This window comes from Rissa tridactyla, chromosome 3 (genome assembly GCF_028500815.1).
Source record: "Rissa tridactyla isolate bRisTri1 chromosome 3, bRisTri1.patW.cur.20221130, whole genome shotgun sequence".
Lineage (NCBI taxonomy): Eukaryota > Metazoa > Chordata > Aves > Charadriiformes > Laridae > Rissa > Rissa tridactyla.
Window position 1 is genome coordinate 68,049,119 of NC_071468.1, and position 26,112 is coordinate 68,075,230.

Consider the following 26,112-nt stretch of genomic DNA (forward strand, 5'->3'; position numbering starts at 1 on the left):
CAGCTCTTTTTGCAACTTTTTCCCTTTAAAATGCTTCCAAAGAAGCAATTTCTCTTCTTTGCATAGGTCCCGTCACCTAAGGAGTCTGGTTTCTGCCACCGTTGTCACATCTGACAATCCTGTCTTGTATATTCAACCTCATTGAGTTCAATGAGTTTTATCCATGTGAGTAAACGTGGCAGATTTTATGAACCTTGTAAATATATTAGCAGCAGAGATGTCTCCAGTATCTTTTCCTCAGGCACATGAGCCAACATCGTATCCTGTCACAGAAATGAGAACTATCCTGGCTGTTCAATTTGCGTGACGCAGAGGGACAGTGGCATTTGCATTCGGTTCTTGGCATGGAAGAGAGGCCGTGGTGCTGTGCTGCGTGGAAAGGATGTACAGCCTTGCTGGGGAAAGCAGTGGGAGGGAGGAGGTATGAAGCAAAGTCCTAGTAAAAGGCTCGTGTTCGATGTTTAAGACTTAATAAGTATTGAAATTCCCTTATGCCATACAGATGACCACAGTGATTTTGTACTGTTTGCTAATACATGTTTGACAAAGCTATAATGTCACTGTGATCCTTGAGGGACCTGGTTATCATTCCCAGACATTACTGCTCAAGAAGACTGCATTCGAGAGGGGAAAGGCATTTTCAGCTGAATACAGACCACAATCGCTATGCCTGAGGAGAATACACATGCATTTAAATAATAAGTTATTTGCTTTGCAAAAGATTGGCATAAGCTTTTGCACAGACCTGTTAGCTTAAAGGCTTATCTCTTTTAATGCTAAGAAGTATTTCCAGTGTGTTCTCACTGAAGGCCTGCTCAGGAGCAGCTGCTTCCGCAGCACTCCATGTGTGCATAAGCCCTTAGTGAGATGGCATTTTCTGTTTGGATGATCAACATGCACATATTTTATATATCCAGCCTTTGTGTCTGAGAAGATAAGAAGAGCCTTCTCTCTGCATTCTTCTTTAAATGCCAAAAGCTCTTTTGTTTAAATACATGTCAAACAAACACTTATCTACCACATTCTTCCCAATAAGAAGCCACTGTTTATTCTGAGTATCTCTTCACTTAACATGTTTGATATTTTTCCTACCTATCCTAAGACTGCCCAGGTGTTTTCCTAACGTTTTTTCACTTTAACGCGCCTGTACCTTGTTAACTTTCAACTCCTTGACACCATATGAAAACTGATAGTCTCTGAAGAGAAAGAGTTTTCTTGCTTCTACTTCATGTACTAGTGTCAGGTTTTTGCTGGTTTTTTGTTGTTTTTTTTTTTTTTTTAATTTTCCTCCCTCCTTTTTTTTAGTTTGCCTGTGTGCTGGGAGTGTTCTTGTGCTTTGCAATAATACATCTCTTTGACGAGCTTCCGCTGTCTCTTTTCTTGGGTTTTTGTATTTTCTAGCGTAGCCTTTTATGACTCTTTCTCTGGGACTGATAAACCATGTGGGTCTGATCTAAGTGTAGACTGTCAGCCGCCGGCAGGCTGGGCAGGAGGAGGGATTACCCTGCCTTTGCCTTGCTGCTGCTGCTCTTGCCCCACTCTGCTGCTGCCTGCCACCAGCAGAGAGTGGGTACCAGGATGGGTAGCTCAGTCCAACCATTTTTATGTTCTCACGTAACTTTAAATTCCTCGTGGATGTTAAGACTTGGGAGTATGTGGAAATGGATACATGGTGTCTCAAGGGCCTGATCCCTCCAGAATTTAAGAAATGCCTGTATGTACAAGTGCCTTATCCCCATGCTGTCTGTGACACCCTCCCTGCAGCTTTGGGTACAGGAGTGCCGGCCGCCAGTGGCTCAGGCCAGCCTCAGAAAGTGGCAAGGCTGGCTTAGCTCTTCCTAGGAAAGCCTCAGAAGTTACAATCTGTCATTCTTGCGAATACGCTGGCTCCTTCATAATCCCCCTGGTCCTCATGGCGCAGAGAAAGGGACTGAGCAGGGCTTAGGGGGTTGTCCCATGGGGTACTGCTGCTACTTTGTCAGCAAAAAGACTCTTCTCCTTTTCCCACCTTATTCCAGCTACCTGTTCTCCTTAGGTTCAGTGATCACATCCGTTAGCATTTTGGGGCCTAACATGATGTGAAAGGAAAGGTAGAAACAGCCTTTCTTTCTAACATGACACTTTTCTCCAGCCCTCAAGGCTGGTTTATACCGCTGCGATCTGTCCCACCATACCTGCCACAGTCCTTTCCTGCAAACGTACGCACAAACTGTTCCTGCAGCTCTTTCCCATGGCTACAAATGGTTTGCAGAATGAAGTGAGAGAATTTAAGGATTTTCTTTCGTTACGTCTTCTGTCATGGATAGTTTGGTTAGGCATGAATCAGTTAAAAAACATTAACAAATTATCATGTTTTTTCTAGATAAACATGTTACATAAATAGAGTCATTTTTTAAGTAGGTATAAATGCCTTGTAACAAGTCTTTATGCGATTCTGCCTCCACTCCTTGTCCTCTGAGCCCCATTTTGAGTGACTCACTGTGCTTCCCAGCTGGAGCAGCCCTTTCCAGCTGGTGCAGTCTGGCAGGTCTGCAGCCCTGGGCTCCCCTGGGCTCTCCTAGAGATCCTTACCAGTCCCCGCCTGGGGCAGTGCTACACTTCACGCCAAGCAAGTGGTTCTTAAGATGCCTCATTGCTCATTTTGCCTCATCTGTAGTACAGAAGGTTAGATCCAAAATGAGTTTAGGTTCAGATCTGCAAGCATATTCAAATTCTTAAACCATCCTATTGGGTGTTAGGAGCCCAAATGCCTCTGTGGATATGTGCTGTAAGCATCTCAAACTTAAATAGAACAGAGGCCAGCAAATGCTCTGGTGTCCAGCATCACTGCAAAAATGAAATAGCAGTGGGAAAGGTGGTACCAAGCTGGGATTTTTCTTCGAAAATTAAACTGAAGGAAATATCATACCTTTTTCAGGTGCCAGCTCTTTGCCCTCGGTATATGAAGGCTCAACATGAGATCTGAAAAAGGCAACGTACTCCTCCTGCAGCCACCGAGGTTAGGGTGAGGGAAATGTAAAAATTGTGTCATCTTGAACCTCACCGCCATCAGTAGTGGGACCTGAGGGTCCACAGCACACGGCACCCTGCCGAGGGGGGTCAGGCAACACGCCCTGGTCTGAAAAAGTAAATGAGTAGTTTGGTTTTGGGAAATGTGTTTTTTTTTTTTAATGTTGTGCACCAACGGTTAAAGTATTTAGACTAGGTTCCATTTTGTTTCTGAGAGGGTCCAAACCCACATCTTCTGCTTCACAGCAAAACCTCCTAGCTGCCAGGTTAAAGGCTGCCCTGGGCAAGAACATCGGTGCTCTCCCTCCGTGTCTGGCAGGTGTAGAGGAAAGTGCTTTTTTCCACCAGCAAAATGCATCTAATCATGCGTTAGAGAGCATAGGCTGGAAAGGAAGAGAGCACAAATAATTCTGTGTGGATTAGGGATCATAGAGCATAAAGTAGACTCAGGAGAGGAGAGCAGTGGCTCCCCATCAGCCCCACAGAGCTGTGGGAGGGCCGCAGGGTTCAGCCCTATCGCCCAAGCTTTGAGGATGGTCAGGCTCTTTCCTGGTGGATTTTTATTCTCTGAAGTTCTTTCTTTATCATGTATCCATTTCTAACCTTCCCTCCTGAATGTTGTTTGTTTCAGTCCCGTTAGGCTTGTTACTTGCAAGTGTGTACAGAGGTTTAACTTCCTGACTTTCCGGAGCTGCAGCCAGTTGTGTTTACGCTTTCTTCTCACAGCACCTCTGTGAAACAGAAACCAGCCCTGCTTAACGCCCAGCAGTCCTCAGCAAAGAAATTGTACATGTAAAAGGCATGAAAACAGGGCTGCAAACCCCAGACTTAATGCTGAGTAAGAAAACACCCTCTGCTTTGCAAGTCTTCCTTGCTGGGCAAACCCTTGCTGTGGTAGGTGTCAGCTTTCGCTAACACTAACTAGCAACCAGGCTCCTTCAGTGCTCTCCCATCCTCCTCCAGAGACACCCAACCAAACTTAAGCTGCCTTCTCTTGATACTTTCCTCTCTGCTTCTTTTCTGACACCTGTGTGTTTTCTTACTTGGATGTATCTATTCTGTTTTAAGATACCTGGCTCTGCTCTACTGGCAAGAGTCGACCATCCCATGTTTTGTCTAAACTCTTACATGCACTTCAACCTCCAAAGTCCAATTACTGGCCAATTTCTAAAGCCTTTACCTGACCAGTTGGCATGCTGGACTAGGAAAAAATGTCTAAAATACATAAATTCCCGATGCTGTATTAAGAAAGATGGCTCATTTTCAAAATACTGTAGTAATTCCTAGTGTAGTCATAAATCCTGGTAAGGTGATGTTAGCTTTTAAAAAATGTGTTTTACAAATATCCCCTTGAGTGCAGCAGTTTAAAATTTGTAAGTTTGTTTTCCCTATTTGTATTAATGGCTCTTTTTGTTTTCTCAAAGCACATCTTAGGTTAAATCTAAGTTGACCACAGAAAAGGGCAAATTTTTTTTCGAACTTTTCTGGAGCACAATTAACTTAATATTTTAACAGCTGGCAGCTGTGGTAATTACTTTTAGATTATACCTAAAGTCTGTTGGAATCTAATTACTCTGATCTATGAACCAGGTAATTAAGGCAAAAACTCCCACATTTTCTTAGACCTCATTAATGTATTTCCTTTGAAAATTGTTAGCTAATGATGGTACATTAAGAGTTTATCCATAAAATGACAATGAATAATTGAAACCTTTGTCCGAGACATTAAAGGACAGAATAGTGTTTAACTGCTCAATGTCTTGATAATTATTGCTTAATTTGCAGTGCAAATATTATGCAAGTTTGGGGAGACAGGACCAAGCAAATTGGGAAAGTGGCACGGAAGGACAGAAATAATTTTCTTTTCCTTCATTTACTTGGTATCCAGCTAATAATTCAGGACGTGTGGAGACTCCTGAGGAGCTGATGTTTCTCCTGCTGCCTGGAGATGGACTAGCAACACAAAGAGAGACCAAGGGCTTGTGCCCCATGGGCACACAGCGGCTGGCCATTTCCTATGCACCTTTCAGGCTGCTGATGGGCTCCCCCACAGGCGTGGGGACACCCTGCAGCAGCCCTGGCTGGTGTGGCTCCCCTGAGCATGGCCGTGCTCCCCCACACCCAGCTCCTGCCTCGGTGGATGAGTGGGCTGCTCGGGGCGGCCTGGGAAGGTACCTGCTGGAGGGTCCCTGCTGGAAGGGCCCTTGCTCAGCTGCTACCAAGGCTGCAAGAGTTTCTTTCAGCCACTCTCGTGCTGGGGGAAAAGCTGTGAGTCCAAATCTCACCCCTAATGTCCGTAGAAGACCTTTGACTGTTGTATGCGTGTCAGGAATGCTGTCGCTACAATAGCTACAAGAGAAATGCATTTACGTGAGTGCAACAGAGTGAAACCGTTTGCTCCAGCATCTCTCCTTCTGAGTGAGGGGTATGGGGCGGTTACTAATCAAGATGCTAGGTGCAACCAAAACTGTGGGGCAGACCTAAGATGGTGGTAAAGCAAAGCTGCTTTCCCTTATTCTGACTTATGAGTCTAAGACTTGTGTTATTCTTAACTATGCTGTAGTACACGCTATAAACTGATAGGATGCAGCAGGCACTGGCTGTACTGCCACCCTCTGCTCTCCACCATAGAAAGGAAGTTCCAGTCATGCCTACTCCCCGGGGGGGAATTTTTCATAAGGATGGAGGATCCAAATCATCAAATTTCCTAAGGAACTTCGACCCCTGGTTGCCTGCAGGTGCCTTGTCCCACTTCCCTACAACCTCTGATGCCAAGTTTTTATAACAAATTCCCAAGATGTGTTCTCACTTGTGGATCAGCACTGGGGTCTGAGTGTGCCGGGAGCTGGGAGGACACACAGTGTGAACGCACCTCTTCCTCAGTAATCACATCTAACGTGTGACACACTGCAACGAGAAGGGTTAGACATGGGGGAACAGAAAAGCAACCTGTGGCTATACAGACTACGTAATCACATAAGTCGATAGATGGATCAGTGTTTTCTTGAGGTAAGTGAAATGAATCAAATACCAGAAATCTCTGTTGCACATGTAAGAGCTGCTAGAGAACAAGCTCATTTGCTTCAGGACTTCTCAGGACCGTCTCCAAAGTACCATGAGGCACACGCTTGTTGCAAAGCAGCATACCGAGGGGATCCATCTGTACTGAAGTATTTAATTTGAAAAGCCTGAAAGCTTCAAACTTGATCGCAGCTGGTCTGCAAAATAACAGCTTTGGTGGGAAACAGTTGAGGCATTGGTTTTGGATCAGAACTTCAAAGAAAAGTTTCAGGTGACCGTCTGTTAGACCATCAAGGACCTGAGCAATTACGTATCCGGTGGGAACCCTGTATACAGGGAAAAAAACCATGAATTGTCCTGGTTTGTGGTAAAACAGAACCAATTTTCTTTTTGGTGATTTTACTTTTCAGCTAAGCCTCTTCTAACTAACTGCACTCCCTGAAATTTACGGCATATTTTTCAGACAGTGTCTGCCTTTATTTAATTTTGTCTCCAATAATGATACATAATTTATAAAGTCTGAAAAAGTAATAAAGTAAGTTTTTCTGTGAGGAATTTTATTTATAAGGAAATGAGTTAAACAAATGAGCTAATTAGGAAAATTAAGGATAAAAATATTGATTCAATATAAGAGAGATGCACACATGGCTACTCAGGAAATCTGCTGTAAGAAATTACCAAGACCAGATTACCAGACACATATCTGCTAAAAGATTAAATCAATCAATGTTAAAACTGCTTTTTCTCTAAGAAACTGAATGCTGTCAGATCCGCTCCTTTCATATCATTATATATTCCCACTGGGTCAAACTTCTGGCTTGAGGCCAAGTCTTCAATCAGTTTTCGGCCCAATTTTCTTCCTGCTTCAGTAGACATAGCCTTTTGCCAGAGCTTCAGCAGCAATCCTCCTTGGAAAGAAACACAACATGACATTGTCAAATTAACATGGAGCACACACAGCTTGCGGCACACAAGGGATGAAGCGCGTGTCTGGCAACAAACACCCACCACTCTCCTGTGGACAGTGAAATGTAGACAAAGCTGGAGCGTGCCGATGGGGTAATAATTGCCTACAACTGTGTAGGGAGACACGGGCCATTCATTCAACTCAGGATCCTTTGTTATTGACGGACAACTGGGCTTGTTCCCTTGTCACCAGTGTTGCAAGTCAAAATGATTGAAGATACACGTTAAGGTCTTGTTCTGCAGTTGCACATAGCTTCATGGCTTATGAAGCAGTGGCCTGGTAGTTACATTGTGCACATCTTTGTTTTCAATCTAAAGCAACCAAGAATTTCAAATTCTGTCAGCTACAGCCTCAAGCTAAAGCAGCAGGTGATCCTGATGCTTTCATCCAGGCAATGAGCAGTGGCTCTCTGGGAAGCGTGCCTGACCAGTCCGGCATTAGCACCAGTTTGCAGGGTAGTCATTACCTGCTCCCCACTCCTCTCAGTGCTGATCTCTGTGGTGGATAAAGGGTCCACAGAGGACATATGAGGGTAAAAAAAAGTCTACTAGAAAACCAAGAGGAGTTTATTCTGCTGCAAAATGTGCTTTTGTATAAAACTGCCAACAGTGAAGAAATGAGTTTGCACAGTATTGTACAAGGGGGAAGAGGAGTTAAGAGGAGAAGGCAGCAAACAGGCCTCTTGCCTAGGAGGACCACAGGAGGACCACATGAGAGGTGAGGACAGCAGGAAAGGTCTCCAATAACAAAGCATCTGCTGTTCTGCCTTTGGATGTCGGTGAGGGGTAGAACATAAAAAGTGAAGCTTCTGTCTGCCTGTGGGTCGAGAAGCTTTAGAGGTAGCACAGCACTCTCCCAATATAGGTCCCTGTGGACTGGCAGAGGCAGCTAGAGGAAAACAAAGAGTCATCCAACTCTCAATCAAGAAATCAAATCTCAGTTTGGGTTGGACATGGTCCCATCCTAAGCGGTACCGAGACCCTCTATCTGTTGTTGAAGTTTGCAGCAGCAGAAGAGGATTCTATGTCTCACAGGATGTATTTAAAAGTTTGAGGAATCTGACTTTGCAAAACCAGTATGTCACACTTTGTGATCTGAGTTTTGTAGCAATAAGATCTAGTGTTTCAGGTCCCTGCTGAGGCTGTGGATCCAGACCCAAGTCAAATTTAGTTTAAAGCTCCTTTTCTGATCTGCAAAGCAGTCACCAAGTTGAGTTAGCTGGCATTTGACTCTCAGCTGAATGCAAAGCCCATCCCTTCAAAGCAGAGTTGGGGAAATCTCCTACCTGCAAGGCAAAGGATTTCAGCTGTGGACTTCATTATGGCTGCACCTGCATGAAACTTCTTTAGCCCTCTCTTTCCTTCCCTTACCATCTTCAGCATCCACACTTCTTTTTCCTCTGTCCCTCCAGTGCTGCCCTCATCTTGCCTGCCACCCTGGTGCTCTGCTCCCTCCTTGCTGCCTGCTGGTGGTGTTTCTCCTTACTCTGCTCCCTCCCCTCCTGAAGGAAGGTCAAGAAACCCTGAACTGTGGCATAGACTACCAGGAACGGGATGGAGCTGTTAAAATCCTTATTTGGGCTTTGAGGAATAATGCTATGAGGAAGGTGTGAGGGAAGCACTCGGTGCTTCCAGGCATCAGTGATGCCAGGATGCTCTTTTTAACACTGAATAGCTTCATTACACGTCTTTCTCAGCTACAAATACAACTAGGGAGAGTATTTTCATTGAAATGTACAAACAGAAGAAGACGATCACACAAAAAAAATGCCATAGCTGTGGATAATAGTTTTTCAGTGTATTTTTATATTGTATTTTCATTTCGAGATTCAAAATAACTTTCCTTCACAAAGGACAAACAAAAATATCCAACCCAGCAATACCTACGAATGAACTGAAGCCTCCGAAGGCTGCAATTCTGTGTCTCACCGCTGGATGGTGATGCACAACTTATTTTTGTGAAAGTCCGACGTTTTCTAAAGATACAGTTTTGCTGGGATACATGGTATTTTGCTGGGGCAGTGTGAATATTCTCTGCTAGTCCAAAGATTGAGACAAGAACAAAAAACAAAACCAAAACCAGAATGCTTTTGGACACTCAAACTGTTGTTCATGATCATTTGCCTACTTTTTGTAATGACCTCAACTGGTTTAATAACTTCATTTACAGCTTTAATGATTTCAGATGTAACTACTGAAACACAAACTAGTCTTTGTGTTTTCCAAGTTCCCGTGAAAAATGGAGGAAAAAAAAAAAAAGATCATCTGCTCCAACAAAGGATGCGTTTGTCTCACGCGAAATCCTCACTGCACATCGACAGTGTTAACCCATCGCTGCATTTGCTCTTTGGTGTGTTGTCTACTTAAGGTTGTATTTTTAGCTGTATTGTTTTATTTTTAGTCTCTGGAAAGTGTTTATACTATTGTATATCAAAAAGTCATGTCCTCATACGGAGAAAGGTACAGAAAGAGAGAACAAGATATTAAATATCTATGCATTACAGGCATTTGTAGATCAGTCTTGTACCTGTTAATTGATTTACTTTGTGAAGAGCTCTCATTGAAAGCAGGACTCTATTTTGCTGTGGACTGAAGTCACTAATGGATGGGAGGACGTCCCCTTCAGTGAGCATCCTCTGGGGCAGGAAAGACTGGAACTCGTTTGTAGTCTGTAAATCTGTAGAGAAGTGTGTGGCTGCAATGAAATCTACAGCATTAGCCCAGTCTTCACCAAAATTTGCTTCTGGATCAGAGAGATATTTTAAGCTGGAAGAGATAAAAAGAAAAATGTAACAGATAATTGAAATGTACTGTAGAACACATTTATCCCAAATTATGTTTTGTTCAGTATAAAATCCTGAGTGGTCTCAGCGTCACAATGAATTAAAGCCTACTTCAGCATTTTACACCTAATTTCTGCTGGCATGGCTGCCTCTGCCCAGACTAGACACAGCTCCTGACTCTGGCTGCAGGTCCCAGAGAGGAATCAACGTCTCCTGTTAAACCCACAGCCTGCCCACCCATGGCAGCCTGGGCAGCCATCTCTCACTGGTCATCCCATGCTCCAAGAGAGCGGAAGGAAGAGTAGAGCCTAAAGAGCAGAGGTCTAAAGTGACTTTGTTGGGATACTGTCCTTCCAAAGAGGCATGGAGGTAGGAAGATCCCCCTGGGCCACCTCTCTCATCCCGGTACCTGTCCTGGAACTTGGGCAGCGCGTAAGCAATGGAGGAAACGTGCGCTCTCCACATGAGATGGAGGGCATCATCCATTTTGAAGGAGGAGAAGGTTGCAGGGCTCCCAGCTTTGTGTTCTGTAGACAACAGATACTGCAGCAACGGGGAGGAAAAATGGCAGAGAAATAGGGTGGTGTTTAAACCAAATTAATTTTTCAGACTTATGCACATATCTCACAAAATACTAACTTTGCAAGCTAAGGGAAATTGCTTTTGAGTAGTTAGAATGTGTTGCTTTGTAAGTAACTATAATGTCTGACACAGGGAGAAAAAGACCATTAATATAGATTTATAAAGTGAATACATATCCCCACTGAAGTTAACTGGAGTTGCCGTTCTTTGACTTCAACAGAGTGAGGGTTTTGCCCACATAATCTAGGTATTCTGTCACAATAATTCAATTGACTTTTGTATCTGAGTGCCATGGAAGCTTCTGAGCTGTAATACTGGGTTCCTTGAAAACCTGTTTATGCTCTTTCAGCTACAGCTTTCTGGAGATTTTCAGAAAGTAGGAAAATGATTCTTAATGGTTATCATTATGGCTATTTGAGGAGTAGATCTTCTATTATAACTTCTGAAATATAATGCTTAGGAAAAATAATCTTAAGAAAACAAATTCAGTCTTGCTCCTAAAACCTCTACCTTCAGTCACGGTTGCCAAGAGGGACTTATGGTTTAAATTTTCTGATCATTATCAATTATTCGCCTGCCAATAAAAATCTTGAATATAGAAGTCTATCTATAAAAATAGCTATTGAATGTACGAAGTAAGAAATATTGGGATTAGGGAACAGCTGAATGAGGAGGAAAGAGAATATCTACTTGCATAAACAAGTGTTCTTCTGAATGAAGTTCCAGCATTTTCAGTTTTTTAGATGTTCAAAAGAATAAATGAACCATATAAAACCAACGCAAGGCCATTTCTCAAGGGTGATGTTCTATTTTGCATGCTTATTTTGCATTGCTAACATAAGCCGTATAGCAAGAATACAAATATAACTGTTGTCAAAAGGGCCTCTTGGGACAGACTCCCAATAATACAGGATTATCTTAAAGGAAGAAAAAAAATCCATAACTGTGAAAATCCTAGCCTTCTTATCTCTAACTCACTTTATGTCATGCTTTTCATTTTTTCTGCGTGTTACTTTTATATCAGGCTGCTATTGAAAGCAAACCAAGCTCTCTGAATCTTACAAATAACACTAATAATAGTTTTTAAAAGTAATATTCTGGTATAATTTCCTACAAAATATGAAAAAAAAAGAGTAAAATTATTTACTTCAAAATAGGCCTTCCACTCATCCATGAGCTTGGGATTGCGAGACCGGCAGTCGGCAACACTATAACAGAAATCATCTCTCTGTTCCTCTGGAGGCAATATTTCTATCTCGTACTGCAGCTGCCCAAAGAGACCAGCCTCCACTGCCCCCAGAAAGGGTATGACAGCCAGGTAGTAGTTCATACCTGTAACAATAATTTAAAAGGAGGAGGTTTTAATCACAAATGAAAGCAAATGAAAAATTCAGGCATAGAAAAATGAACATTCTCCCATACCAAATGCAACCGTTTCGAATTGCCACTGTGATACAACTCTGTTCAGCAGTTGGACATATGTACTGAAATGCACTAATGATGATATCTGTATAGTTTAGACGTGATTTGTAATATTCATTTATATATTGTCCTTTAATAGCCTTGCATGAGCTGACAGTGTGCTGTATTTTGCAGGAAAGGACAAACAACTGAAAAAAGTTAGACCTTTATAGGTTGTCATGGACAGGATATCAAAAGTCTTTCAAATATTAGTTGCAAACTAAGTACAGAAAGACCAAGGGGTATTCCATGAATATTGTTTTCATTAAAATACCTCTTCTATGCACCCTAGGCATGTAAGAAAAAAAAAGGCAAATACTAGTGATATTTTACTGGAAAATAATAATTTTGCTTTTAAAAAAGATTTTGCTTACTGAAAGCTTCCTGGAAATTACCTCAGTTGGTTTGTTTATATTTATTTCAGGATGATGGCTTCCTTTGGTCTGATCCAGAAGTTGGAGGAGTCAGACGCAGCATGTAGGAAAACCAGGTTCATTTCTCACCTGTGCTGGACCACATCTCCAGTGAGAGTGCCCATAGGGCTATTTGATATTCCTCATTTGAAAGGAGGATTTAAAATTCTCCTATTAATCGTGTCCTCTTTGTGGAAATAAAGCTTAATAACTTTCAGTGAAGAAGAGCCTGGAGACCAGCTCTTCTCCCTCTTGGATGGATACTCCCAAGCCATTGTGCTGAGAAGTCATTTGCTCGTGCTTGGTCTCAGGGCCACAATCTGCCTACTTATCTTGTACGCAGTCCCAGCAGTGAGGACCAAAATCATCAAAACCTGACCACCTACCATGTACCCCTGTCCTACTCATGGGAAACCATTGTTCCACCTCCTCTTTGTGGGCCTAGTTGGGAATGCAGGAGGAAATGTATGAAGATCAAGGAAAAGTCCCAAGTGATGAGAAAACAGTGTTGCACTGGGAGTCATTGCTAAGCTCGGTCTTGCTTCTTGTTCACTATTTTCATGAGAAGTGTTGAAATCAGCATTTCACATCAGAAAATACTTACATTCTTTTAAGTGGGCTTGCGTATATTACATATTTGTACCTGCTCGGGTGACTCAGAGGGCGGAAAACAATGCAGGAATGGAATGTACTGAGTATTATTCCAGGCAAAAAAGGCTGAAGTTCTTAAGCAGGGAGTGTCTCATACACCTTGTGGTCTATTAAATGTGAGTTTCTTGTTTAAGCTCATTCCTGGCTTCATAGGACGACTCATGCCAGAGAGGGCTGCCCTGAAGGCCAGTTGAAACCACTTACATCCTCAGAACAATAGGAAACATTTCTGTGCAGTCTGAAAGACTTTTTGCATGTTCCTGCTACAACAGGGTAAATCAAGGCTGAGCTTATACGTTTTCTGGAGGCAACAAAATTGGTATTAAGCAAATGTGCAGTGTTTAGAAGTAAGTGAAGAACAGGAATGCAAACACTGAGAAAGTAAAGGTGGTGGTTTCTATTCCAGGAATGCCCTCTGCTTGCACGGGGCTATGCAATGACCCCTGTTACTGGTCACTGCATGGGACACCTTCCTATGGAGCACCTGCTGCTTGCCACCAACAGAGACGGGAAACTGAAGTTGGAGTGAGTATTACAGTGAGCTTTGGTTTTACTCTAAAATTGTATTTCAAATTTACTCTATGCTTATGCCTTTGTTCACTGAAGATATGTACATTTAATTGCTGGCTCACAGTCAGAACCTTCATTCAAAGGGCCTCTACAACAAAGTGCTTGTGTGGCAGGGAAGGGAGAGTGCCGCTCACCGCAGCCTGCCAGCAGGTCTCTTGGAAAAGGAGACAACAGGGAAGCTGAGGGAGCAAGGGACAGAAGTGATGGAGGGAGAAGTGCTACAGAAAAAAGAACGTGAGGCTTTCTCTTCCCAAGCGAGGCAAAGAATATTGAAACTGGAGGACTTACAAGGTCATTTTACTCCCTTAAAAAAAAAAAAAAAAAAGAAAGAAAAAATTTCCATCATTTTATTGCCTTTAGATATAATTAGTGATTGTAATCTATAGGTTGGTCTTGTCTTTCTTCCCTCCCTCCCCCCCATCTGTCCATTCCATTTCTTTAAAGACAGAAGATAAACTTCCTAAAAGAGTCAGAGTTCCAGTTTCAGAAAAAAAAAGAGTCTCTAAAAATATTGACTTTGTCTCAGATCAGAGAAAAAGGGATTTATTTTATTAAAAACAATGTGTTCCTTCAGCTTTTGAAAAACGGAAACAAAAATGTCATTTGGGGGATTCAGTTTGGACTGGTTGAGATATGTTATTCAATTTGTGTAGGAAAATTAATTAAATATTTTTGATTAATCAAAAGAAAATGTAACTGTTTCTCATGGGTTTTCATGGGCTCCAAAAAAAATTTATAAGATGAACTCTAGAAATCTAGGTATGCGTTGTTTGAGGAGTCTGTTTGCATATGGACACTGGCTGTAAAAGTAACAGAGGGAAACAGGCTACACATATTCTTGCACTTGAGACAGAGCGTATTGTACTATCAGTGCTTTTTCTATTGATGCCACAAGTGTTATTCATTGGGCTGCCCTGTGCAACAATGAATGGATACCCTTGGGTTGCATCTGGCATTCCAGATTCCTTCCTTTCCTCTTCTGCAAAGCTCTTAGCTAGAAGTGGATATAACTGTTTATTTTTCCTTTCTATGTAAAAACCGGGTTATAGTATCCTGTCTCACACACTGTTATTTCTCCCATGATCCTGGCAGTGGACTTACTTACCCTTATGTCCCACAGGAGGATAAGGTGCTCTGCCACATCTACCAGGAATGATGCCAACAGTGCATATGGCTAAGTTAGCTCACAGCTGGTCCTTCAGTAGAGTTTATGACTTTGCCTTTTCTCTGGATTGCCTAGTGCAAAGGTGGTTCCAAATTTGATGCCACCATCACTGAGATGGCATTGCTTCACAGAATCACAGAATGGTAGGGGTTGGAAGGGCCCTCTAAAGATCATCTAGGTCAATCCCCATGCTAAAGCTAGAACAGGTTGCACAGAATTGCATTTGCGTCCAGATGGGTTTTGATTATCTCCAGAGAAGGAGACTCCATAACCTCTCTGGACAGCCTGTTCCAGTGCTCTGTCACCCTCAAAGTAAAGAAGTTTTTCCTCATGTTCTGATGGAACCTCCTGTTTGTCCATTGCCCCTTGTCCTGTTGCTGGTCACCATGAAAAGAGCCTGGCCCCATCCTCTTTACACCCACCCTTTTGATATTTATGAGCATTGATGAGGTCCCCTTTCAGTCTTTTCTTCTCCAGGCTAAGCAGACGCAGGTCTCTCAGCCTTTCCTCATAAGAGACATGGTCCAGTCCCCTGATCTTCTTCATGGGCCTCCACTGGACTCTCTCCAGTAATTCGCTGTCTGTCTTTAACTGGAAAGCCCAGAACTGGACACAGTTGCTCCAGATGTGGCCTCACTAGGGCAGAGTAGAGGGGGAGGATGACCTCCCTCGACCTGTTGGTCACACTCTTTTTAATGCACCCCAGGATGCCATTGGCATTCTTGGCCACAAGGGCATGTTGCTGGCTCATGGTCAACTTGTTGACCACCAGGACTCCCAGGTCTTCCGCAGAGCTGGTTTCCAGCAGGTCAGCCCCTAATCTGTACCGGATCATGGGGTTATTCCTCCCTAGGTACAGGGCTCTACACTTGCCCGTGTTGAACTTCATTGGGTTCCTCTCCCCGCAACACTCTCGCTGTATGGTGGCACAGCCTTCTGCTGTGTCAGCTGCTCCTCCCAGTTTTGTATCATCAGCAAACTTTCTGAGGGTACACCCTGTCCCCTCATCCAGGTCATTAATGAATATGTTGAATAAGACTGCACCCAGTACTGACCCCCGAGGAACACCACTAGTTACAGGCCTCCAACTGGACTCTGTGCCGCTGATCACAACTCTCTGAGCTCTGCCATTCAGCCAGTTCTCAATCCACCCCACTGTCCATGCATCTAACCCACACTTCGTAAGCTTACCTATGAGGATGTTACAGGAGACAGTGTAAAAAGCATTGCTAAAGTTGAGGTAGACAACAGCCACAGCTCTCCCCTCATCTACCCAGCCAGTCATGTCACCATAGAAGGCTATCAGATGGCTTCCTGCAATGCACATTTGTTTAGGTGTAATGGATAGGTCCATTCTCCTGTTACACCTATGATATACATTTTTACAAATGAAATTCTTGTGTCTCTCAGGCTAAGAGAAACCGTGTATTAACTCCAGTTCAATATGGCAACATATGAATGGCCTGAATTATCAAAAGTATCCAGGAATTTTGGATGTTTCCATTTTTGGGAAGATTTAATTATTTGGATGTGTATTGAGGATAAAATATTGAGGCAATACCGAGATATTGAGGAAAACACTGAAAACATCAGGGCATTGACACCGGAAATTCAGATCTTTGCACTTCTCTCTCTCTCTGTCACTGTCTTCAGTTTGTTGCTACTTACTGGAATAACTAAAAAAAATTAAACAGAATTTCAACCTACTAGAAGTCCAAAGCCAATACTAACGTGAACAGAAATTGTCTCATAGGTCATGTACACCAGGTCAAAGTATTAACTAAGTTTTAACTGAATACTTGAAAGTCTGCTGGATAAATGTCAGTGTATGAAGATAATGAAGTTATTTGGATATCATGGGCAAAAAGCCTCCCTTTATTTCATTCCCTGTAGCCCACTGACCACAGTGAAGTTGTGAAGGTGCAACTGAAGGCATAAAAGTCCTGTCAGATGTGTATTACTGGGGGTGGTGCAAGAACCAAAGATTCCTGCTTGACATTCTCACACTAACTTTTAGTTCGAAGTATTAGCATCTAAACTGAACAGATGTGCTCTGAAGTAATTGAAAACTGTAATTTCTACAAACGCCTACAAATCTAGATACCTGTCATGGTGTTTCTCACACATTTTTACATTCATTTTTGCAGTGTAAACATTTTAAAGCTGCAAATTTGCAAAATTCCTTCCTCAAATAAGTCATCAAAGTCAATTAACTTTCATTTACTCGCTCACACTTAGGCGTCTTGCTGCAAATTTTCGATGGAAAATTATGTAGCACTGAAATTACTTTCTAATATAGAAGTCTAAGGGGAAGAAAGATTCTAAATTGCCTTATAGGACGCTTACCATGTTTTGGAGAACAGTAGTGTAATAGCATATACTTACAGGACCACCAACTTCTTACAGATATGCACAGGAGGTCTCCATCTTCATAGCCACAGGAAGTCACACTGGAAGGATCTGCTAATCTGCCTGAATCAAATGAAATAATACACCAAATACTTCTCAATCTTTTTCACACAAGAATTCCCACAGAGATGAAAAAAATATACAGGAGTAAAGCATGCAGAATTTTGCTCAGAGAAGCAGAACAATTACAGTTGTTTTGCTTCATAAACTACTGTTCCTAGAGTAGTTGAATTTCTCAGTCAATACTTCATGCAGTGCATAGTAATTTGATTGTGCTTTACAGCTCGATTTATTCCTCGCTGTAAATAGATTCTGAGAATTTACGGAACTGTCTGAAAGTAGGACATCACAGTGACATTTTTATGGAGATATAAATACACACGCACATACGGACATAAACACATGCATAGCTGATGCATCATTTTCAATAGATGCAGGGCTGCTGGTGTAGGAGAGCTGCTTAACGAGCAGAATAGCACAAATTAAATGCGCTCGTAATTGTCTCACCTAATTGGGTTGTGTGATACAGAATCCCTTCCGGTTTAATGATGCATACAAACATGACCTTACTGTGAAGCTACGCATGCAAACGTTGTTGTATCTGATTAGCAGGGTTTTCAAACATCTGTGCTGCAGCAAACATGCAAGACATTTCGCAATTATTAATGACAGCATGTAAGGCATATTTTACTTTTAGCACGTGACATGGAGAAACAGCCTAAATTTTGACAGCATAGTGTACATTATGTGGTAAGGAGTCACGTAGTGAATCAGGAAGACTGCTTTAAGTGTATGACATGAAATTACCACAGTCAGGTCCAATGACTTGAGCTCTTCCAGAAGTTCCCAAACTCTGCCCTGCAGAGCAGTTATTTTCTGACAAGTCAGCTGAATAACAACGTCATTTCTGTCAGATTAAAACTAAACCTCATTACGTTCTTTAAAAACAAACCCAAATTTTCTGATACTTTTCACTTGAGAAGAAGAGAAGATCATGAACCATGTGCATACAGATTATCCTAATTACCCTTTCTAGCTGACTGGACAGAGTTTGTGCGTTGGGGCCTGCTACCCGCTCAAGCCTGTATCTTTCAGTAGCAGAGCACTGAGACCACGAACTTGCAGTGGTGAGGTATCCAGTCCAACAGGATACTTTTTTTTGTGAAAAATGATATTTTTTAATATTTACAGAAAGATTTTTTTTTCACGCTTCTACTTCCACACAGCGTGTCAGAAATAGGCAGCACTAGTTCACTGGTGTGCAAAGGGGATGAATAAGAATAATAAAGGAAAAGAAGAAAAAAGAACACAAAATGTTGCAGAATTGTATGTGAGATTTACTAATTTAGCCTAGGCATTTTGTCCTAGGAAGAGGCAGTATCGGTGCTAATTATAAGATCTGTATTAATTACTTGGAGCTGGAAGCGCTAACCCCACTAGACTCCAGTTTTGTTCTGTCTGCCCTCTTCTATTCCCTGTGTTTAACTTGACTGTTATTTTAGTCTTCAGGTCCGCCCAAGCTATCTCTGTCCTCCTCTGGATTGCCAGTGCCTCCCAGCTGTATGTCGTTAGCAACTATGTGCAACCTGTTCAGCAAGACCTCGCTGTTCTTTTTTGTGGCAAGGTTGTTAATGAAAAAGGTAAATGCAGTTGTTCTCAAGAATAATTGAAGAACTCTGAGCATATCCTCCTTTTAGCTGTAAATTTCCCTAAGCAACGCTCATCACTAATTTCTCCTTCAGGTGTTCCTTTACTAGATTTGCAGTTCCCTATTTTGTTCTTCTTTTGTAAAGTGTTGTTAAAAACTTTCATTCTATGCTTTGATTTTACAAAGGGAGGAAATGCTTTTCTGAACTTTGGTAAAACATTACTTATATCATAAAAGAAGATATCGAGTTAGTCTGAACACAATCTACCTTTGATTCAAATAAGCTGTACTTTATCCGTTTTCCTGTTTAGCTCCATGTCTCCAAATATTCTTTCCTCTATACTTATTCTAATGTCTCATCTACTGGTCATGTAAGAGAAATAAGTATTTTTGTGTCCTCACCCCATTTTTCTTTCTTCTTAAATGTAAGTTCAACCTTTTCTACTCTTCAGACATACAATACCACCTGAATCTTTCTTAAATTTCTTGCTCCTGGATTTGTCCTTGTATATGTCAATTCGTCCAAGTGGGTGTAGAGACTATCCAGTTTCCTCCGTCTGTGTAGGTAGGACTCTCAGTTTAGCTCCATCTCACAAGTGACTATTTCTATTTCCACAGTCTCATTCCTATCAGCTGCGTTGTCTCAATATCATTGTCCCTGCTGTAAATTTAGGCAAATTACTGATTTCATTTTATGTGCACGAGCAGATTATTGCAAATCTTTATACCACTTACATTAAGTAGCAGCTTCACTTGCTTTTTGTGGTTTATATAGGACCATATCCATAAAAATATTTTCTCAGCAACATAACTTTCATGACCAGACAGAATTGTTAATTCAACAATTTTTGTAGTATTTTCAAGGATCTGCTGTCTTGCACCATGAACTCAAATCCTGCTTTTGTTTGCCCAAGCTTATTATGCCAATATACAAATGCTTCAGTCATTCACGCAATCACGGAATCATGGAATCACGGAATCTTCAGAGTTGGAAGGGACCTCTAGAGATCATCTAGTCCAACTCCCCTGCTAGAGCAGGATTGCCTAAACCACATCCCTCAGGGCTGCATCCAGGCGGGTCTTGAAAATCTCCAGAGAAGGGGACTCCACAACCTCCCTGGGCAGCCTGTTCCAGTGCTCTGTCACCCTCACTGTAAAGAAGTTTTTCCGTGTATTTGAACGGAACTTCCTATGTTCTAGCTTGTGCCCATTGCCCCTTGTCCTGTCGCTGGGAACCACTGAAAAGAGCCTGGCTCCGTCCTCCTTAAACCCACCCTTTAGATACTTGTAAACATTAATCAGGTCCCCCCTCAACCTTCTCCAGGCTAAAGAGTCCCAGCTCTTTCAGCCTTTCCTCATAAGGGAGGTGCTCCAGTCCCATAATCATCTTGGTTGCCCTACGCTGGACTCGCTCCAGTAGTTGCCTGTCCCTCTTGAACTGGGGAGCCCAAAACTGGACACAATACTCCAGTTGTGGCCTCACCAGTGCAGAGTAGAGGGGGAGAATGACCTCCCTCGACCTACTGGCCACAGTCTTCCCTATGCAGCCCAGGATGCCATTGGCCTTCTTGGCGACAAGGGCACACTGCTGGCTCATGGATAATTTGCTGTCTACCAGGACCCCCAGGTCCTTCTCCTCAGAGCTGCTTCCCAGCATGTCCGCCCCTAACATATACTGGTGTTTGGCATTCTTCCTTCCCAGGTGCAGGACCCTACACTTGCTTTTGTTGAACCTCATTAGGTTCTTCTCTGCCCAGCTCTCCAGCCTGTCCAGGTCACGCTGGATGGCAGCACGGCCCTCTGGAGTGTCGGCCACCCCTCCCAGCTTGGTATCATCAGCAAACTTGCTGAGGATACACTCTGTCCCCTCATCTAGGTCATTAATGAATATATTGAACAAAATTGAACAAAATTCCTCACTAATCTACCCAGCTGCCTATCTGGATTAGGTTTAGCCAGTTGCTAACCTCACTACTGTATGCACCAAAATTCTGTCTTTCTTACTCCTTTATCCATTTATTTTTCAACTTCTCATGTTTTTTACTGTAAAACTCTTTCCAGCCATGTGATTCTTCTACTATTTTTTTAACGTTCTGTTGATGTAATTTCAAAAATATGTAGTCCTATGATTTTTTAGCAGGTGACAGGTCTTTACCTGTCTCTGCAACCAGGTGCAAATCTTCCTCACACCTACCATGTCCCTCATCTCTATTTGGGAACTGTTACCACAACCAGGCATATCTTCAGTTTGTGGATGAGGCCACACTACATAACTAGATCCTTCCCAGCAGGTCACCACCCAGGTGTAGCTTTTGCATCCAGTTATCTTTGCCTCTGCCACACATTGGACCAACTATCCTGCTGCACCAGCCATCCTCTTTATCTTCTCTTTCTTTTCCTATACATAAAGAAGGGCAAGAGGAAAAAGCTTGTCTAAACTCCAACCGAATTCTTCTTGCTGCTGTCTGTTTGACAGCTAGTTGCCTGCTTGGATTTTGTTTACTGTACCTCCTTTTCCTTATTTTGACTTAGCAGTTAATTTTCCATTTGGTGTGACTAAATGCTGGCAGCCTTCCTTCACCACCAGCTGCAGCACCTCTGTCTTCTTCCAAACATACAGCTTCAGCCAAACCACCACTTCATGGAACTACAGATTACTACCAATAAAGACAAGAACAGGCAGACAGATGCCTTTGCTTACACTTGGTTAACACCAGGCACATGTTCCTGAAAACATCATTGACTCTCATTCCCTTCTTCATACCTCTCCTGGTTGCTAGAACAAAGCAAGTCAGCTCTGGCTTTGAATGGAGAGCTTCACTGCCTGCTGCATGTGAGGCAGCATATGGGAGAACACGTTCTCTGATAAAGCCCTCGATAAGATATTGCAGCCTTAACCTCAAGGGGCCTTTCACACAAATTCCTGTGTCTGCTTCCCCAGCATGGCCAACAAGCAAACAAGAATGACTGCCCCAGATAATAACCAGCTTTTGGGGGATGAACCAATAGAATTTTGTCATAATTAAAAAGAAACAAACAAACAACAAAACAAACAAACAAAAAAACAACAAACAGAATGAACTTTAACTTTTGTCAAGAATGCATTTAGAAATAATGAGGCTACTCCTAAACTGATCAAAAAGGGCAAATGAAATCAAATTCTCAGAGGCAGAGGCAGACTCTCAACTACCTGTATTAGAAATGAAACTTAAACCACCAAGAGAGGATCATAACATTAACAAACAAAGAAAGCCTGTTAGTTAACAATTTAAGAACAGCACTGCAGAGTGCAGGCTCTGAAACCTACCTGCTATAAACCAGAGCAACTCTAGTTTCAAAGATTTTCAGCTAACTGAAATATTGCCCATCTAAGACACAGATCTTCTGGATTCTAACCAGTCCTATGTGTAGCAATACCTTGTCCTATTACCAAGTTTAATACCTATTGCTCAACAGGTCAAGGGTGTTCCCTTCATTCAGGATTTCTTTTTCAAATTGGCAGCTTAGCTCAGTACATCAAAATTTACACTGTCTGTGGCTATACTGGGCTTATGAGGCAGAAATCTTGGAAAGGATGACCTAAAGTGGGTCTAGGGAACACTTAGCTGTTCCAGCAGCTTGAGGACATAACTCATACCTGTACGAAATTGCCACCCATGCTGCAACGGTAATCCCCAGAGAATATTGCCAAAATTTTGGGATCCAAAGGCAGTAAAATATTTGGCTGAAGAGTTTAGCATGTTCTTGTACACTCCCAGTCGCTCTTGATAGTTCCAAGGGTTGATGACAATTTTGTTGTCCTTTACTAGGAAATCCAGCAGGCTTTCAGGGGCACGGTCCCACAGAGGGGGATAGTCATCTTCTCTGGTGGCATCATTTTCACTCTGTGCTGCGGCAGTTGCTGGAATCAGTGTAAGAGTCACTATAAGAAGAGCATGTGTGCCAAAGTAGGGCCACATTGTGAAGGTTTGTGACCCAGGTGTTTGTGGCTGCAGGGCTTTTATCATGAAAGCTGAGGGCTGGGTAAAAAAGGGTGACTCAGATGCAGAGGTCCTTCCCTCTTTCCAGTGACCCTGACGTGGAGTTGCCAGATTAGCAAACTGTGAGTAATGCTCTGTCCTCCCTGTGGGTTCTGGGGAGCAGCAGCAGATGTTTTAGAGGGATCAGTCTGACCAGAAAATGTCCAAATCTGTGCTGTCCATGATATATACCCACCCTCCCAAAAGGCTGAGGTGCTACAGTACTGATTGCACAGTTGCGTTATCAACATTTTTGTCTCTGTGTTTCTTACTAGCTGTCACCTTCCTTTTCCCTGCCTAGTTCCTTTGGGTAAGGAAGGGACAGCAATGCCACAGAGCTCACCCCAAAAGAGGCACAGGCAGGGTTAGGTTAGGGCTGAGGTGCTCTGAGGAGGGCTCCAGGTGCCAACTAAGGATCAGTGACATATGGCAGGTGCTGCCATTGGCACCTTTGTCTTTTGGCCTTGGGACAACTGTCTACAGCCTTCAGGTCATAAAAGCATTGGAAGTAGACAAATCATCCTGGTTGCAGGCCATGCAGCATTCGGCTAGCTGTATTTTTAGTGTTTGTCTTGTGTGGAAATGGCCATTATAACTACTATATCCTACTAAACCTCCATGATCTTGTAGACTCCAAAGGGAATACCCTTTGGTCACCCTTCCACTGATAAAATCAGTGTCTGACTAAGTTACACTCCAACAAAAATGTTACCTTCACCTCACCTACTTCCAGGACTTTATAATCTTCAGCTGCTTTTTCTCAGATAAGCAATGGTTACAAATGAGCACTCAGCAAACACACACATCATTTCTTATCTCTGTAGTCTTTCTTTCGCATGAGAAAAAACACAAATGCCCATTTTCTTTGAAGTAATTCTGTGAGTTTTAGTTGGCCTTTTTGTACCTAAAGTACCTTAAACCCTGGATGAGAGCAAGTCAAATCTGGCTGCAGACTTTTGACAGTAAATTTAAAAGGAATGTATCGGTTCAATTCAAAATTTTTCTATCTTTATTTATTGTGGAGAATTTCTAGTTAATAGCATAATTTTTCAATGGTCACTTTTTGTTGTTGGCTCCACTACTGAGAAAGAAACCCAAAGGCTTTTGAATGAAAAGCAATCAGTGTTCATCAGAGATTAGCAAGGTCCTGAGAACGCTTTTTCTAATCACGCTGCCTCACAGAGATTTCAAATAATCAAGTTGTTGTTTCATTAAGTTTCTATGGATGGGATTTATCTAACCTAATTGTGGACATTTAAACATTAACTTTACTATGTAGATTGCCTCAACAGCCAAAGCAGAGAATCAGGAATGTCCAGAATGTAACTGGTTTAAAATATACCACTGAGATGTATTGCTCTTGACTGACTGTAGAGGGAGTTGAAATTACAATTCTAGACATAGAAGAATACTTTTAGATTAAATAAAATCAATATTGTTTTTAACTACTTTTATATAATAATTTCAGAAATGTTTTCAAAGGTACTTGTTTTTTCTTGAAAGAACATATTCTGTAAAATAATCCTGAGGACAAATGCCAAGAATGATGTTGTTTGTGTTTGCGTTTGTGTGTGTTTGTTTGTGTGTGTGTGTGTATTTACCTATACTAGGCTCACCTGAAAAGCAGAGACGCCAAAAAGCATTAACTAGGGCACAAGATACATGGAGGAATCCTGTGATACTATGAAATAAAAGACACAGAGCTCATAATTGCACTAGGGCTGAATTTTTAGTTGGGAACATGAAGGAGTGAGTAACAGAGGGGGTTGTTTTTACCATCACTGAAATAAGTGTCCAGTTTGGGAATATAAGCTCTCTCTTCCTTTCTGTAGTCAAAGAGGAGAGCTTGAATTCCCCTAGTGAGAGATACCAGTCATTCGTACTATATGAGTGATTTCACTTTAAGCGCCTAAGGTAAAGAGATGTGAATAAACATCTCCATTTTTCACAGAGATACAATATATTTATATTCTCACGGCAGATTACATGTAGTAAATTGACTGGTTCCTTGTTTGTGTGGAACTTTATCGTGCATGAAAAACCTTCCCCCTGCTCTGCCGTCTAGAAAGGCAGATCCTATTAACACCGGTCTGGGCAGCCATACAAATATCAAATACTAGTTTGGAGGCAAAAACGTACTTTCTCAAAAGACTTATAATAAGGAATTAAGATAAATTAATGACATAATGCTTGCCCTATGTCAATTTTTGAGCTATTTGATATATAAAAAAAAAAAGGTTTGTGCTATACACTAAATGGTAAATAACGTTAAACAAGAAAAGCAAATAAGTTGCTGAAGTTTTTGTAAGACTGTAAGGACAACAGTTTTCCATTGAGAAATTTCTGTGCTGCTGTTTCCAGCTTGGAATCCAGTCCTGTTGGTTTGCTGCCCTTAGCAGGACGAGGGGAGGATTCAGGTGACGTCAACTGGACTTAAGTGGTGTTGCTGTCAGGTCTTGAGTCACAGTATCCCTTCAGGCATGTCAGCATTTTAAATAATTGGAAGATTAAGGAAGATTATTAGTAATGTCAGCATCACCATTCTATTCACCACTCTTAATAAGTACTCTACCAGTTACTCAGTATGGCTGTGCTCTTACAGACATTGTAAGAGAAGCAAGTTCTGGAAAATAGTGTAGATAGTGATAGATGGTAAATTCAGGTTTGATATGTAATTGTTGTCAAGTTTCAAGAGAGAACACTGTAGTTTTCAGTTGGGCTGCACAGTTTGCTTCAAGATAACTGCATCAAAGCTGATGAGCACCAACTACATTAGTTGAGATATCTAATAAGAAGAAATGGCAGCCCATGTTTAAGTCCCAAAACTATAAAAACATGAAGTTCCTTAGTCCTGATGGCACACCCCGAGTAATGAACTGGCAAGCCAGTGAGGAAGAGGCATCAGTACCCTCCCTGGAATGAGCTCAGAACTGACACAGAGCTTTGCAGGTGAGAAAACCTTCAGGTAACCTGGGGATGTCACTATCCTTCACTCACGTGAAACAGCACCGAAAGGAAGGCTTCACCCACTTTCTTTTAGGGCAAATGTCCTAAGGGGAAGAAGAATGAGTTTTCATTTAGATGGGATATTGGTCTGTACGAACCTGCCTGTCACCTGTCACCCTTTTTTCATGCCTGACATTTCCACTGATGACTGTAAGTGCTGCTTGACTGCAAGCTGTTCCAGGAAAAACACGACCACACTCTAGCTAAAAATATTCTTCATGTATTTCACTGGATAAACTTGTAGCAGTGAATGTATTTAGATTGCTTACCAGTCTTTGTTGCCATTACTTTGAACTGGCTTTCTATTTCTTTTTTGTCACAGGCCTTTGATATTTAGCAGGGAGGATCTCTCTGGCTCCAGTGTCCTACAGTAAAACCCCATGACAGGGCTATAAAAGGGATTTTAAAT

General features: G+C 42.1%; 1 protein-coding gene across 1 annotated transcript; it reads right to left on the reverse strand.

Annotated features, from left to right (window-relative positions):
- Window positions 1–6,759: 6,759 nt before the first annotated feature.
- On the reverse strand, window positions 6,760–25,969 carry C3H6orf58 (chromosome 3 C6orf58 homolog). Its single transcript, XM_054196477.1, has 7 exons — window positions 25,956–25,969; window positions 22,316–22,638; window positions 17,007–17,093; window positions 11,509–11,693; window positions 10,189–10,322; window positions 9,524–9,762; window positions 6,760–6,938 (listed from the first exon to the last, which is right to left on the reverse strand). Exons 2-7 carry the CDS (start codon window positions 22,635–22,637, stop codon window positions 6,760–6,762), a joined length of 1,146 nt encoding a protein of 381 aa, XP_054052452.1. The 5' UTR covers window position 22,638; window positions 25,956–25,969.
- Between the last annotated feature and the right edge of the window lie 143 nt (window positions 25,970–26,112).